This window comes from Blennius ocellaris (genome assembly GCF_963422515.1).
Source record: "Blennius ocellaris genome assembly, chromosome: 16".
NCBI lineage: Eukaryota > Metazoa > Chordata > Actinopteri > Blenniiformes > Blenniidae > Blennius > Blennius ocellaris.
Window position 1 is genome coordinate 5,766,260 of NC_137665.1, and position 15,758 is coordinate 5,782,017.

Consider the following 15,758-nt stretch of genomic DNA (forward strand, 5'->3'; position numbering starts at 1 on the left):
TTCCTGGTATTGTAACTGGTCGACGTAATCTATTAAAGCAGTCAGTTCATGTCATGTTTTTTCAATGGATAATCAGTCAATATTATTTAATTGCAAATAGTCTGACCTTTGGGGACATCCTCTCCTTTGGCAGGCTTTCCCTTTTCTGGCTCTTCCTCGGAGCTGTTTTGAAAAAAAACAAAAGGTTACAGAACTAAAAAATAAACCCACTCACCTCAGTAAAACATTTTTATCACATGATCTGACCTGCTTTCATCGGACATATAATCCACTTCCAGACCCTCATAGTCGCCATCATCACTGTCTTCCATGGCCTCGTTATCTTTGCTTTTTGACTTCTTTTTCTTTCCTTTTCCTTTAGCGGTCTCTTTCTTCTTTGACTTGCTCTCTCCATCTGCTCAATACACACAAGAAGACAAGAAAAGGGAATCATACAACAATGGGAATTCTGACGTTTATTGTAGAGCAACAGAAACAAGTCTATCAGCAGAGTACAAGTGGTTGTCTTCTCGCGTCTTTCTCCTCACCTTCTCCCATGCTGCTGTCACTGTCGTCGCTGCTCATCTCCAGGTCGTCTTCCAGGTCGGTAATGCGAAGATCGCCACCTTTCTTAGCCCCCTTCTTTTTCTTCTTCCCAGACTTATCGCCCTCCTCTTCATCATCATCGCCACCACCGCGCTCCTGCTCTCGGAGACGTCTCTGAAGCATGATGCTGAAGTGATTCACCACCTTGTTCCTCCTGCAGCACATCAGGTGGTTAATACACTTGTGAAATAAACTAACACCCTTTTTTTTTTTTTTTTTTAACTTACAAACACACAGCCTGCCCTGCTCCCGCTCTCGCTCACCTGCCCCACTCCTCTTCAGCTTCCTCTGCAGTGAGAGTTCGGTGCTTGGCCTGCGGTGTGAAGTTGTACCAGCCATGAACGGGGAAGGCCTCAAATGCCCCGTCGGGACACTGCGTGAAGATGTAGTAGGATGCATTTTCTGTAACACCACCCTTCTTTAGACCTTTGAACCTAATGGAAGGATATTTATAGACGAGGGAAATGAGTGACTGCACGACAAACAGCAGGGGATCAGAGCTGCAAGCCTGGTATTGTAGAGAGAAAACGATTTACTTCACAGACTTAAAGTTGTGGACAAATATATTTTTGTGAATGGAAAAAAAAAACAAATCTGCTTTGATGAAGGACACCTAAAAAAAGAAAAAGCCTCTCTCCTCACCTCTTGCCAGCCTTGCCATTCACTTTGAGAATCCAAGGCTGGTCCTCCACTTTAAACTCTCGGGTCACGACACCAAACTTCTTCCGTCGAGCTTCCTCACGCTGCTTTTTACCAAACTCGCTACCGGCTGCCCCTTCTGCGGTCTCGTCCTCTCCATATATCTTCCGACCGCTCATGTCTCGTTCCATACGAGCCTGGGTATTAAAGTAAAGCAAAATGTTAGAAAATGTAAAAGTGAACGTTACGGTCACGCATCATCACTGCTACATTAGGCCGTCGTGTGGAACTCACCTGTGTCCAGCTAGAGCAGTTGACTCTGTCTCCTGCATTAAATGCCATGATATTGTACTTCTTATTGGTGTTTCTAGTGAACAGAAAAGCAGAAATGCACCAAAACATCAAAAGAAGAAGATTATATTTATACTTACATCCCCTAATTACCAATGAGAAAGTGAGGTTTAAGGACAACAGCTACAATATTCATCTAACAGTTTAAAAAAAAAAAAAAAAAAAAAAAAACTCTTGGAAAGAGGTAAAAATACTGCAACATAAATCCAGCTTATTACATCTCATATTTGACTCCTTTGCCATTGCATGCAGTAATATTACATATTCTCACTTTAAAGTTGAAATCATGGTAAACTTGTTTTTTTGGTGTATATGTCTACACAAATAGGGTAAAATAATCTGCAACATATGGAATTCCTTATGCATACAATTAAATAATAACCGAACATTGTTTGCAGTGCAATGTGAACATCTAATCCCAACATATCAAAGTCCATCCGAATTTCAAATGTTACATTCCGTTAAATTCACATATGATGAAAACAACTGAAAAGAATCCCATCCTACAAGGTACTCTCTGCCTGATTTGTAGGCTGTGAATGTTTGCTCGTGTTACCTACTTGGGAACTCGCACAGTGTATTCTGTGGTTGAGGAACTGCTTCCCCCCTGCAAGACACAACCAGAAGAGATCGATCAACCACAGTTACATCAGGACATCTATTGGGAACTTATTTCAAATGTTTTAATACGGAACAGGACGGATTTAACTGACATAGATAAATAGAAACTGTAATTTGATAGAGAGATTACCAGAGATGTCATGGTCGGTGGTCGTTCCGTTCCTTATTCACAGTAACAGACTCTTCAAGCTACAAGAACACATGTAAACAGAACAAGAGAAAATAGGCAGAAATAAGAATCGCCATGTATTAAGTGGTAACCAAAATGAACAAGAGAAAATTAAATTCTGCAATTGGCTAATCCAGTTTAGGAGTGCACACGTTAGCTCGGAATGCTATAAACGGCTGTGGCTAAAGCTTACACACCGAATCAAACTCAGACAAACTGTAGGTGAATAGCAAATACACATTAAGACACACGTCGTTCAGGAAGATACAAACTTACAGTTTAAATTTTTTAAGCAAACAGACGAAGTCAAATTAATCCACCGGTTCCCGTGCGTCTATGAGTTCCGTCAGTAAATATGGTCGATAGGAAACTTTGAATCAATACAAAGGTTCCGGTCTCAGGCCATGAATATTTGTATTTTCTGTTAGCGATATCGGCTCACCGTTTACGAATAAATCCACCAACAAAAATCCTCCAAAACAGCGACACAATGTCCCATGCAATGTGGATTGGAGAGGCACCTCATGGACGAGATGAAAGGAGATCTAAGGAGAGGCAAGCACACAAAATTTCCTCAGGAACTTTCTCATTTATTTATTTATTTATTTATTTATTTATTTATTTATTTATTTATTTATTTATTTATTTATTTATTTATTTATTTATTTATTTATTTATTTATTTTTCATTCATTCATTCATTCTAATTAGTGACACAATGTGTTGTAGTTCTTCATTGAGACCTCCAGATGGCAACAGGCGACAAACCAGACAAACACCCGCAACATGAACCAAACGAAGCAGAGAACGAGCATCCAAATTAAAGTTTGCTTTTTAGCTTATTGTCTCCACCCCCCCACCCATTTTTTTTTTTATATTTCTTCATTTCTTTCTCAGCACTGTGACTGAGAAAGAAAGTCTCATGTATTTGCGCCATTTGGCCTTGTGGCCGAATGGCGCAAATAAATTTGCCTCGCCTTGCCTTGCTTTTTAGCATGAAAAGTAACATTATATACCATTACATTTCACTAACAGGAGAACTGTGTCGATGCAGTGTTTTATTTGATATGTGAGTCATCAGATGGTGCTTAGGGGGTCTATTAAGCTAATTCATGTTCAAGATAAACAGTAAATCTGTGAATTTCTCTTGGAGATCATTAAAGTATTTATCTATCTATCTATCTATCTAAATCTATCATGAGATTAATTTATATCGTGATCACCAATGGTGGTGAGCATGAATAATATTAAAATTGGCCTTATATATATATATATATATATATATATATACATATCCATGTGTATATATAAAAGGCCAATATTTGTTTATTTAGTTATTTTAATAGATCTTTACTGAGATCTGTAAACATATCATTAAAATAATCCGGCCCACTGAAAATAAATGCATGACAAAGTTTCTATGAATCTCATTTGGTCAGAAATCTTTTGATTTTTGCTCTATTTTTAAGTTGATAGTAGGCTGATTTTGATATTTTCTTAATGTGGTTGTTGAATTTCTGGTCTGAGTTCATAATTGCACCCAGATTTCTGGCATAATTTGTTAAGTGACATGGAGTCAAGAGGAACACAGAATTACCCTTTTTTTTCTGGGTTAAACTGTAAAAACTTCTGACACATCCACTCATTAACTTTATTTATGCACTTACTCAGCAAGTATAAGATGCTGTGGTCATTCATCAAAACTGATATTTAGAACAGTGTGTGCATGATTTGTGTGTTGGTTCAAGACTGGTATGTGATGAATCACATTGAACCATATTTACTGATCCCATTAAAATAAACAGACACATTGTTTTGCATATCTGCTAACAAAAAGTACTCCCCTAGCATAGATCACAGAATTCAAAGAATTCCTTTTCAATCTTAATTATTCAAATCTTGTCACTGATTGGCAGATTCCATGTGAAGACAAGTCTCCTCTGTGTTGGACAATGCCCCAAGATTTTTCAAGTAAGTTCATTTGCATTTGTTTTTGCATTGGTGCAAATCCCGGATGTTGCGCAAACTTCCAAAATGTATATAAATGCACCTTTAACATGATCACCAATGTTGTGTGGAATAGGACCTGACATGATGGATTTCTGTGTCTTTTCCATCCTGTTTGGTGAGTCAATTCAGCTTTTTTTTCATATCAATTTAAATTAATCTAATTTCTAAATTCTAAATGAAAAGGCACGTTAGAAATATTTCGTGTGACACTGCATGATACTGTTCTCCAGGTATTGTTTATTATGAACACTCGAGTTTAGATTTGCATCAAGAATGACAATTACTTTTAATGTGATACAGTATATATTCAGGCATGTTGTAAACCAAAGCTCAGGTATAGTGATTTATACACACATTTTTGTAATGCAGTTGAGCTTTTACATGTCTTTTGAAATGTGAATGTCATTTCCTTTTCGCAATCATTATTTAATTCATATTTAATTCACTGTATGAATTCAATAATTCAGTAGTCCTTCCGTTCTCAGATATAATATATTTTTTCCCCCCTTTCATCCTCTAGGTTCATTTTTTGTTCTCGGCCGCTGTGTTTTCCCAGCTGGTAAGGAACATAAGCGGTATTCAATGTCAGATAATAAGCACCTCACAAAAAGATTTTTTTTCATTGGTGACGAAGTTCTTCTGTTTTGTGTAGGGTCGTGTGATGGATATGAAAACATAACTGAGCCATGGCGCAATATTCTGTTTACATCAACTACTTTCCCTGGCTACTCAAAGGAGGACACACATCTTGTGGGGAAATGGTGGCGATTCACAGGAATCGGTGGGAACAGAATCAGTACAATATGTAGGAGACAGACTGGCGGTTTCTACTATAATATCCACTTGTCAGCCACGTATCCAACAACTGAATCTGAAACTGCCACAGTAACATCAGCATACGGTTATATTGGATCATGTAGTAGTCATCCGTTCCACATCGAAGTGGTCCTGTGTCCTGGAGGATTCCATATATACAAACCACTGTCTCATCCTTATGGCAACATGGGTTATCCAACCTGTAAGGAATCAATATTGATTTTCACTAGTACAAAGTCCTAATCATATATGTTTTATCAATGTTGAAAAAAATCTGTTGAAATTTCACAGTTTTCCATCCCATTCTCTGTCTGTTCTCTCTATTTAGATCATTTGGAGTGTAGCTCAAACTCCTGTGGGCCTCTTGCTCAGTGCGGGTCTGATGGAGGCTGCAGTTGTATTGCTGGATATGAAATGCTTCAAGATCGCCTCCCAGAGATAGATGCTTATGCTTGTGTTGGTCAGTAAATATAATGTCATCACTTTGATCTTAAAAGTTAATGCAATTTCAGTGGAATCATTTTGTGTTTGGAAATTTACAATGAAAGACTTAACTTGATTTTGCATTCTCTCTTGTTTTTACTGGCAGACATAGATGAGTGTGAGAATACTCCAGGGAATTGTGGCTCCGATTCCAAATGCAACAACACGATTGCATCATTTTTCTGTACATGTCTGGATGGATACGGTGCCACAAATGACTCACTCCCAGTTCAAACCAGCAATCCATGCATAGGTGCTTCTTTAAAGAATAAAATCCTCACTATCAACACAAAACTGCTCGTTCTGTTAGCTTGCATTCAATTTATTGTGTTTATAGCTGATTTGCTGGCTGACCATACAGTTTTATTCTTTGTCCAGATTTAGATGAATGTGTCGACAACTTGTGTGGTAGTGATGGATCGTGCATCAACAACGTTGGAAGTTATGTGTGCAATTGCCACGAGGGCTTTCAAGTTGTTGCCGGTGCAACTCCTGAATGCCAAGGTTTGATAAAAGTCTACAGACAAACTTCTATCTAGCCAACTCATATCTAAACCAGTACTAAATAGATACCTATTTGGTTTTACTGGATGATAAGCTCACAATTATGGATGTCATATAAATCCATTTCATCTTCTTGTCCTATATATACATGCAAACACAAATCTTTAGTTTATATTACACATTTATTTTAGAAAGGAGCACTTCCAACCTGATCACAACGTCCCCACATCTGTTCATCTTCGACAATTAGCATATTTACAATTGTGGAATCTTATTTCAGAACTTGATGGTGTGTAACTTTCATTCTCAGATATTGATGAATGTTTCAACTCCACTGTGTGTGGCCCAGAGGCTGACTGCACCAACACACCCGGATCTCATTCTTGTGCATGTCACATTGGCTACAGGCCAACTAAACCAGACGAGGAACCAAACGAAGAAAACATCTGTGTTGGTATTTACATCGATGTTCTTCTTTGGCAGTAAGGACTCAACTGTCATTTCAGGGTTCATCACCAAAGAATGTGAGACAAGACCGTTTGTTTCAAGTTGGATCCCATTTGAATCTAAGAAAGTGCCTGAACAGGGGGACTGAGCCTTGAGCTTGCAAACAGAAAATGCCAATCCAATTGCAGAATAGTTTACTGTTTCATTTGTGTTCTGTAGATGTTGATGAATGTGCGGAAGATGCCACCATCTGTGGCCCCAATGCCAACTGCACAAACGCAGTTGGATCTTATGTGTGTTCCTGCCACCCTGGTTATCGACTGAACAACCCCGACGCTCTAAAAAGTGGCACTGATCCATGCACAGGTCTTTCTATCTGTTAATCAATAATGCTTCAGACATTGACTATATATATATACACACACATACTGCATTCTCCCTTATGTTTCTAATTGTCTGTTTTCTAAACTATCAGATATTGACGAATGCAGTGAGACAACTGGTATATGTGGGGCACAGACTGTGTGTACCAACCGACCAGGGACTTTCTATTGTTCTTGTCCTGATGGATTTTACCCTTCGACTGGCATTATCTGGACAGTTGGAATTACATTTTGTGAAAGTGAGCCTGAAATTCAATTACGACATTGACCCAATACTGTTTGACGCTTATGTGTACCAAGTACATTGTATATTTAATTTAATTGGGTTTTATTTTTCTTCCCCATTCTTATTTGACAGTGCTTCAAGAAGTTCTAGACAAGTTAGAGCCTGCAGAGGTAATTTTACTTTTTCACTTTTATTCCATCTTAAAGTCCCACGGCGATTGAGTTCTCTTTCATTTAAGACCTGTTGCAAATTTATGAGCGCAACCTCTAAGATTTGTGTGAGAAATCATCTTCCTAAATTCCTTAATTCGCCGTTTTATTAGTAACATTTACTTTTCCTGTATTTACACCAGTTTAGGTTTTTTTCTGTTGCTGCAATCAAAACAAATATTGGCAGTTCAGATTTTATTATATAACATGTGTTTGTGAGGATTTTTATTATAACTTCTTCACCATTTCTATTAACATTTTTTTGTATCCATTAGGAATTGGAATTATTTGCACCTTTATAGTTATTTCAACAATAATAGGCATAAATTGATTTATCCCAGTTGGAATATGAACTTTATATACACAGACTCATGTTTCATAAATTGTCAGACTATCCACCTTTATTTAAGATATAATACTTTAAGTACCTGCCATAACATCTAAGACTGTGTCTTGTATTGGCATCCTTGTTGAAGGGACAGACCAAAGAGAGGAAGTTTCTTGACAACATGGATGAGCAGCTGAAAGAAAACAGTGAAATACTCTTGCCAGAAGCGGTCAGTAGAAAAATACTCACCATAACACTAAAAGCTTTTACACACAGTGTTTTCTTTTGTATCATCATGGAGTTGCACAAATTAGCATTCATAATGCACTAGTTTATATCAAGTAGATAATTTTTTGAATTGTTTGAACTGGTTTATTAACACAAGGACCTCATAAATCAATTTTTATAAGTTAGACAGGTTTTCTAATGTATGCCAGGGTAATTTTACAACCTTATACTTATTTATGAGAGTAACTTTACATAACTTTCTGTTCTCTTTCCAATTTTTCCACAGACTGTGGCAAACTGCTTCTCAGCATCTATGGTACTTGCTTTTCTACTCATACTCATAGGAGGATTCAGAGGAAGTTGATGTTTGTGTAATCTGCCAGGGGAACACGTTGGGCAAGGTGAGTAGTGAAGGAGACGGGGAGACTGGCAGCGTCATCCTGGGCCTCTCAGATCTTTTAGTTTCTGCAATGGTGCAGGCAGGTCAGAACCAAACCAGCTCCACCATAAAGAACCCAACAGTGGGTATGTTTACCTCACTTTGCTGCAGATGGTTACCGTTTACTGAATGATATATCAAGTTGCTCAAACTCGTCTCTGTGTCCTAGATTTAAGTCTCCAAACTATTGTGCCTGGAGGCAACAGTACATCGAGCTCTTCTCTCTCAGCCAACGGAAACACCATGGACATTAACTTGGAAGCTCTGGCCAAAAACAATAATGGTGAGAGGAAAGTACTAATGGAAAAAACAAAATACTGTAGATTACAAATACATCCATGACACATACACATCTAATACCAGTGATGCACCTTGTATGGCACTGGTATTGTAGTAAAATCACTTTTGCATGTGTCTATAAAGTTTTATATCTCAACATATTGATATTTATGAGTCTGTATTAAGGTTTCTTTGTGCATGAATGTAATTTGAGCATACACAAATGTGCATGCAGATTTGTATATACATATTGCAATTTATATGTAAGTAATATATATGTCTGTGCCAATGAGGACCAATAGCTGCAGTCACTTCTCTTTTAACTCTCCAAATTAAAATGATTTGTACAAGTGGATTTTACTGTTCAACAATTACAGTTGTCCATAACTTATAAAAGATTCAAAATGGCCAGGCTGCATGTCTTTTGGTCTCGTTATTATTGTTAAGTAGCACTGTGGTTGAGCTCAGTGTTTAGAATAGAACTACACCAGACCTCGCATGCCAAAAGTGAGCATAACAAATTATAATGTGAAAGTAGCAAATTACATAATAATTTTGACTATTCTGAAAGTCACCTCAATTAATGAATGCGACAGCTATCCCCTCCACTGTATGCATTTTTGATAATCAAACTGGACAGAACCTGGAAAAAAGCTGGTATTTCTGACATTGCAGCCCTATTTTGTATTATCACATTATTGGCCACAGTTGTTGCATTCTGAAAGACTTTCTTATTAATTAGGTAATATGACACTATTGTCAAAATGTTGTATCAATAATGGATCAAATATCGTTTTAGGGCAATTATTACATTATTGGTTGTTTACAGTGAGCAACCGAGAGCTTTAAAAATGACAGACAAATCTGTCTCAATGCAGAAGAATGGGGTGAAGGTGAGGATGGGGATATTGACAATCCAGACATGCAGATCAAGGTTTACACATAACAATAAAGTTACATAGACGTTTTAGGACTGAGGGATGAAACCAGAGTGTTCCCCAAAAAACATATGTACATACATGGACAACTTGAAAAGTCACTCACAGAAAGGTCAAGTCCAGCCTCAAAATCAAAATCTCTCATGAGGCAGGAGTGGCAAAAAAAAACAACCAAAAACACATGACATGCACATACAAATCTGTGTCAGAACACATTTTATTACAAGCAAACAAACCTCATGATAAACAAACATATCATCACACACATACAAAAACATATACAAATTGACATCCACGCACACGCACACGCACACACACACACACACACACACACACACACACTGCACACTGCACACTCACCAAAGTCTTTTTGTTATTTCATCCAGCAAAGCGTTAACATGAAACAAAACAAAATAGTGTAAGAAAATTTGAAAGAAAGTTGGACAGTGATGTCAATGAAATCGGATTAAACTGAATCATGTCAATGTTTTGTGTATATACCCAGGTTCTGCAGTCGCTGCCTTCATGACATTAAATGGAATGGAGAGTCTTCTTAGCCATCGATACTTTGAGACAGAAAACAAGACGGAGATGTACTCTGATGTCATCACTGCTATTGTACCCTCCATAAATCACACCAACCTCACAGAGCCGGTCAACTTCACCATCCACCACAAAAAGGTGGAGCAGTTTCTTTTCCCGTGGAATGAAAACATGCACAATATTTTTCTTTACTATAAATCTGTATTCCTAAATTAATATATATTTTTTTTTTAAGATCTTACCTGAATCAGGTTTGGTGACCTGTGTGTATTGGGAGAATAAAACAGATGCAACAGAAACAGGAGAAAGAAGAGAGACTAAGACAGAAAACACTCAAGCCATGCGCTGGTCAGTAGAGGGCTGCTGGGTCGCATACACTAACGAAAACTTCACCGTGTGCAGCTGCTCTCACCTCTCTACATTTGCCCTGATCCTTCAGATAGGAGAGGTATAACAGATTCCTGTGTGAAATATGCACTTAATCACAGAGGCTTTATGCTCTAAGTGTGTCTTGACTGTATTCTCTGTCTTTCCCCCTCCCCTCCAGCCTCCTCCGGAAAGTGATTTCTTGGAGTGGTTGAACAGAATATGTGTGATTGTGGGACTATTCTTCTTTGCTTTGGCTGTGCTCACATTCCTCTTGTGCAGCTGGAACCCCAAAATCAACAACACAGCCCGTCTTCACCTCTGTCTCAACCTGGGCCTGTCTCATCTGTTACTGCTGTGGAATGACAGATTCCTTGAGGATGAGGTGCAGTGAAGCCACACTACAGCCTCTGGCAGTCAAAATAAGCACTGAATTGGCAATTTGTTGGTTTCAAGATCATTTCTGTGTTTCTCCAGACTGCCTGCACCGTCATGGCAGGGCTTCTGCACTTCTTAATTGTTGCCAGTTTTGTGTGGATGCTTCTGGAGGCCCTGCAGCTGCATTTGCTGGTCCAAAAGCTCTCCAAGGTGCAGGTTATCCAGAGAGATGGCCTGCCGAAGCCACTTCTGTACCTGATTGGTTATGGGGTTCCCTTTGTGATTGTGGGTGTTTCTGCACTGGTATATTCTGATGGATATGGAGCTACAAAGGCAGAAGCGTAAGTGGAATAATCAATGTTCAGTTGATTTTAAAAATCAGTGGTGCAGGATTGGATTGTAATGTGTGTGCTTGTCACATTCTTTATTACAGATGCTGGCTGTCTCTAGAGCGAAACTTTAATTGGGCTTTAACAGGGCCAGTGTTGACAATCCTTGCAGTAAGTATGTTTTCTAAAGATCATAATCAGCTTTAAAATTAGCTTTGATAATCATTAAAGAAACAAAGTGGTTTCTACTAGTAAAAATAGCTTCATAACATATTATTATTATTAATTAACATTACTGATTTTTTTTAAGGAAATCTACTCTATGTTTTTATCAATTTCATTATAGCAATTAAAATTGGCAGCACGTTGGGAGATGAGGACAGTAGTATTTAATTTTGTAATTATATCTTGACCCACCGACCTGTTTTGGGCTGTAATTTCTGCTCAATTAAAACCAAAAGTAATATAAGGTTCTCTCAGTTTCTCTCATTTCAGTTTTCACAGATTTTGTAGATGTATGAAGAAGATCAGATGGTGTGTTGTCTCCTGTTGATCACCATTCCATTCATACATGGATATAAAATTCAGTTACATGACAAAATAGTATCTCTATTACCAAATTCAATTAGACTCCCAGGGGTTACTCAACATGCTCTATTATCACCAGTTATAAGCAAACTCCTTTGATATCTCCATGTCTGAAAGAGCAGTATGTGTTCAGCTGCAGGTTGGTCAATAAATGTCACAATGCTTCAAGTCACAAATCTCATTTTAATGTTAAACTTCCAAACTGCTGAGTCGTGCCTCTGAATCTGTAGGATATATATATATATATATATATATATATATATATATATATATATATATATATATATATATATATATATATATATATATATATATATATATATATATATATATATATATATCATCTCCGTGTGACTAAATCCAGGTTTGAAAGTTGAAGCCCAACTGAATGATGTTGGAAAGTTATTTATGGCCGAATGGAGGAAAAACCTGTAGCTGTGCCTTCACTCGATTTATGGAGACTTTATCACCACATACAGTTCTCATTTGGTTGAGAAGCTGGCTGTGCATGTATTTATCTGAAACTGCAGACACTGGCTACCCTAACATAGCCATGCATTTGTCTCTGATGCAAAAAAGGTGAAGCAAATGCACAAACCTTTTTGCATTACACGAACCATGCAACCCTTACAGTGAACAACTTCCTCTTCCTCATAGCTCCAGAAAATTTGCAAACATTTGCATGACTTAAACACAATCAAAGTGCTTCAGTGTAACATTTTATCTTCAGTCAAATCAAACTATTAGCCAAGACTTCGTTTGTAACTCAAACTCAGTCAGAGTCTTCTTAAAGTACAGGATTCTTTGCATTGATAAGACAATGGTGCTGCTCAAAGGTCAATACTTCAATTGTATGTGTTTTAAAGTATATACTGGACTATAAGGGAATAACATTTTGAAATGATGTGCTTCTTCTTCTCCTCTACCAGCTGAATTTCATCTTGTTTTCTACTACTTTATGGAGTCTCAGACCGACTTTGGCAAACATGAGAAGTGACGTCTCACAGTCTAAAGACACAAGGTCAGTGTGTGCAGGTTGACTTGCACCTACGTTGTTTCTCATATAGCAAACTCAGCAACCACAAACTGCTAGAATTGCTTGACAGTATGTTACATATCTTTTTTTTAAAATTATGATTACTTTTGGTGCCAAATTAGACCTGTGCTCTCCCTTTTCTACCATCTACCATCCCTCTGATTCAAATTTTGTCCCAGCCTGAACAGTCCTGATTGAATTTTTTTTTTTTTTTTTACAAGGCCAAACATGCAAGGCAGTCTTGTAGATATTAAATACATTAACAGTTTTACGGCATTAACACAAAACCTATGCTAGTTCAGTAGACATTAAGGTATGCTTTTATAAATGCATATATAAATCTGCAATTCAGTTAGAAACAAATCATAAATTTCACTGTATTCACATGCTTCGCTCAGATTTATTTGAGCAAATGTAATATTACATAGTTTGTTTTGATTTAAAAAAATATCAAAAATAAAACATTTTATTTGCATTATTGCAATCCGCTATGCTATTTTGTATTTTATCATCTCTTTTGTGTTTTTATATGTATTCGGTATTAATCTAATAATTCATATTAATGGTAACAGGATTTCTGTTTCAGATTCACAAATTACTCAGAGAAAAAAATCCCTTGTCTTCCTGTTTACAGATTAATTATTTTCAAGATAGTGGCTCAGTTTGTCATCCTGGGCTGTACCTGGATTCTGGGCCTGTACCAGATAAACCTTTTCTTCCAGGTCCTTTTTATCATTCTGAACTCCCAGCAGGGCACCTTTCTCTTCATTGTCCACTGTCTGCTCAACAAGGAGGTAAAACATTGCATGGATATCATTAGCACGTTTAAAAGAATAGGACTTTAAATTAAAATTATTTTTTTTAATCATTTTGTCAATAAAGGTTCGAGGGGAGTACATCAAATGGCTGACCTGTACTGTCAATAGAAACAGAGAAGAATCAAAGGTAAGTTAGGGCCAATAATTAACAAAGCATAGGGTTTGAATGGGAACATTCAGAAACACTAAACCCTTGAATCACCATTTAATGGCGATTCGATGGTTTCGTGTTAAGAAGAGCTCAATAGCTGAAAGCTCTGCCTCCAATTCTACTTTTAGAAAACTGAGGCCCGTTATGTTAAAATATCTTTCTTGCTTTGTAGTTGTATGCACTAAACTGGAATGCTTTATCCTAATAGAAAGATGTGGCATCGACTGCTGAAGAAAACGTGGATTGATGATAAAAGGAAAATCAGAGGAGATGTACGGACCTCAATCTCACTAAACCAACTCATTAATTTAAATTGCATCATTGCTCGACTTTAAAAACAATGTAGTCAAGATACTGAAAATGTTTCTTGCTTGGAGTAGATTGTCTGTGGGTAATCACATATTTACAACTGCTTTAATTATATGAACATCATTTAAAAAATACTGTGGTTTGGTATTTATCAGGATAGTCACTGAGCTGTCATGACAGGGCTAATAGCTGTATTTGTAGTATATTTCTTCCCTCGCTGATGTTCACTCTTTAAATGCAAGTCATATGAAACCCATCATATTTCACCTAACTCTCTTGTTGCTTAAAGTCTTTTGTAAATATGTGAGTATCTGATGAGACACCGGGGTATAAAGAACCCGTGGGAGAATAATGTAACCTCTGGATTAGTACGATGACTAAATGTTTTGTCAGATAAATACAGTATTTCTTTTTTGTACCTGTGAACACTATGCGCTTTTTATTGTGTGTGCCGATGTTTTCTTTTATTTAGTTCTTTGCCTGTTGTGAAGCAGCACACCTATTTTGATACCTTGTTTAGTTCCTCTAAACTAACAATAAGACAAACACAACAGTCACATATTTGATGAATATACACACTTTATATTAGTCAGCTCTTAACAATTTCTATAAAAGTGAATTTATTGCACCATAGGGCCCAAAAGTGTGAAGCGTATGACCACAGGCTAGTATATTTCTTTACATGCATCCATAAAGCGGATGTTTTTCTGATCGGTTTTGCACTTAACAAAATATTTGATTGTTTAGAAACAGCAAACAATGGTATTCATGTTATTCTTTATGTGGCTGGCAAGCTTCTTCTGATCACTGCTAAACAACACCCACTCTTTAAAGTTCCACACTTTTTTACATACATGAATGTTTATATTACTCAGGAGATTAATTGAAAATGTTCACCCACCAAAGAACTTTGTGTGCACTTGACCAGATTGAAACTTGGAACATTAAAGTCATTACTTGAATTGGTAATGATTGCAACACTAAAACACTACTCCAAAGAGATTATGTTATTAATCCTAATAATCATTAAAAAGAAAAATAATAAGAGAAGAGTTCATTTAATTTACAAAGTTTCCAAAGGGAGAAGACTGTGCATCGGACAGGGAAAAGAGAGTAAAAAAAAAAAAGTCTACATATGACACTATAGGAGAAAACAGATTAGACTACGTTACCACTGCCTGGGTAATGATTGTATTGAAAGCCATAATGAGAGGTCAAACCTGTGTTTCATTGGAGACTGTATACATAAAAATGTTCATCTGATTAACTGACCAATTGCTTTGTTCAAATGTCAAGCATTTTACTCATTTTAATGCTTAATCTTTTGATGATTTGGCTTTACTGAGAACGTGAACAAGGATAAATAATGGTGAGAGAGGAAGAGAGGGAGGAGTGCATTAGTTAAATACATCACTGTGAACATTGCATCGTCAAAATACCCAGAACTGCTCACAGATTGTAATGATAGAATAGATCTTTGTTATTGGATTAAACTAATCAATGAAATCTTATCCTTTAGGCACCTTGCTTAGTCACTCCTTCGTCCATGTTTTTTTTCATTCAGATTTGTATATGGATTTTTTGTT

General features: G+C 37.0%; 2 protein-coding genes across 2 annotated transcripts in view; one reads left to right on the forward strand and one right to left on the reverse strand.

The window, feature by feature from the left end:
* The window catches only part of gtf2f1 (general transcription factor IIF, polypeptide 1), a 4,746-nt gene extending 2,023 nt beyond the window's left edge, over window positions 1-2,723 (reverse strand). Inside the window, 10 exon segments of the mRNA XM_080511898.1 lie at window positions 25-29; window positions 107-162; window positions 247-394; window positions 528-739; window positions 849-1,019; window positions 1,228-1,421; window positions 1,519-1,591; window positions 2,136-2,182; window positions 2,327-2,385; window positions 2,642-2,723. Of these exon segments, the coding sequence (XP_080368024.1) occupies window positions 25-29; window positions 107-162; window positions 247-394; window positions 528-739; window positions 849-1,019; window positions 1,228-1,421; window positions 1,519-1,591; window positions 2,136-2,182; window positions 2,327-2,338 (918 nt within the window). The 5' untranslated portion in view covers window positions 2,339-2,385; window positions 2,642-2,723.
* A 1,593-nt stretch (window positions 2,724-4,316) lies between these two features.
* The window catches only part of LOC308141690 (adhesion G protein-coupled receptor E5-like), a gene marked incomplete at both ends in the record, with an annotated part of 80,615 nt that continues 69,173 nt past the window's right edge, over window positions 4,317-15,758 (forward strand). Inside the window, 19 exons of the mRNA XM_080511899.1 lie at window positions 4,317-4,335; window positions 4,931-4,933; window positions 5,027-5,170; window positions 5,519-5,650; window positions 5,780-5,857; window positions 6,844-6,990; window positions 7,100-7,246; window positions 7,366-7,403; window positions 7,919-7,999; window positions 8,343-8,523; window positions 8,607-8,720; window positions 10,160-10,335; window positions 10,433-10,645; window positions 10,745-10,948; window positions 11,041-11,282; window positions 11,375-11,441; window positions 12,788-12,879; window positions 13,529-13,688; window positions 13,777-13,839. Coding sequence (XP_080368025.1) covers window positions 4,317-4,335; window positions 4,931-4,933; window positions 5,027-5,170; window positions 5,519-5,650; window positions 5,780-5,857; window positions 6,844-6,990; window positions 7,100-7,246; window positions 7,366-7,403; window positions 7,919-7,999; window positions 8,343-8,523; window positions 8,607-8,720; window positions 10,160-10,335; window positions 10,433-10,645; window positions 10,745-10,948; window positions 11,041-11,282; window positions 11,375-11,441; window positions 12,788-12,879; window positions 13,529-13,688; window positions 13,777-13,839 — 2,301 coding nt within the window. The remainder of the gene's footprint in view (window positions 4,336-4,930; window positions 4,934-5,026; window positions 5,171-5,518; window positions 5,651-5,779; window positions 5,858-6,843; window positions 6,991-7,099; window positions 7,247-7,365; window positions 7,404-7,918; window positions 8,000-8,342; window positions 8,524-8,606; window positions 8,721-10,159; window positions 10,336-10,432; window positions 10,646-10,744; window positions 10,949-11,040; window positions 11,283-11,374; window positions 11,442-12,787; window positions 12,880-13,528; window positions 13,689-13,776; window positions 13,840-15,758) is intronic.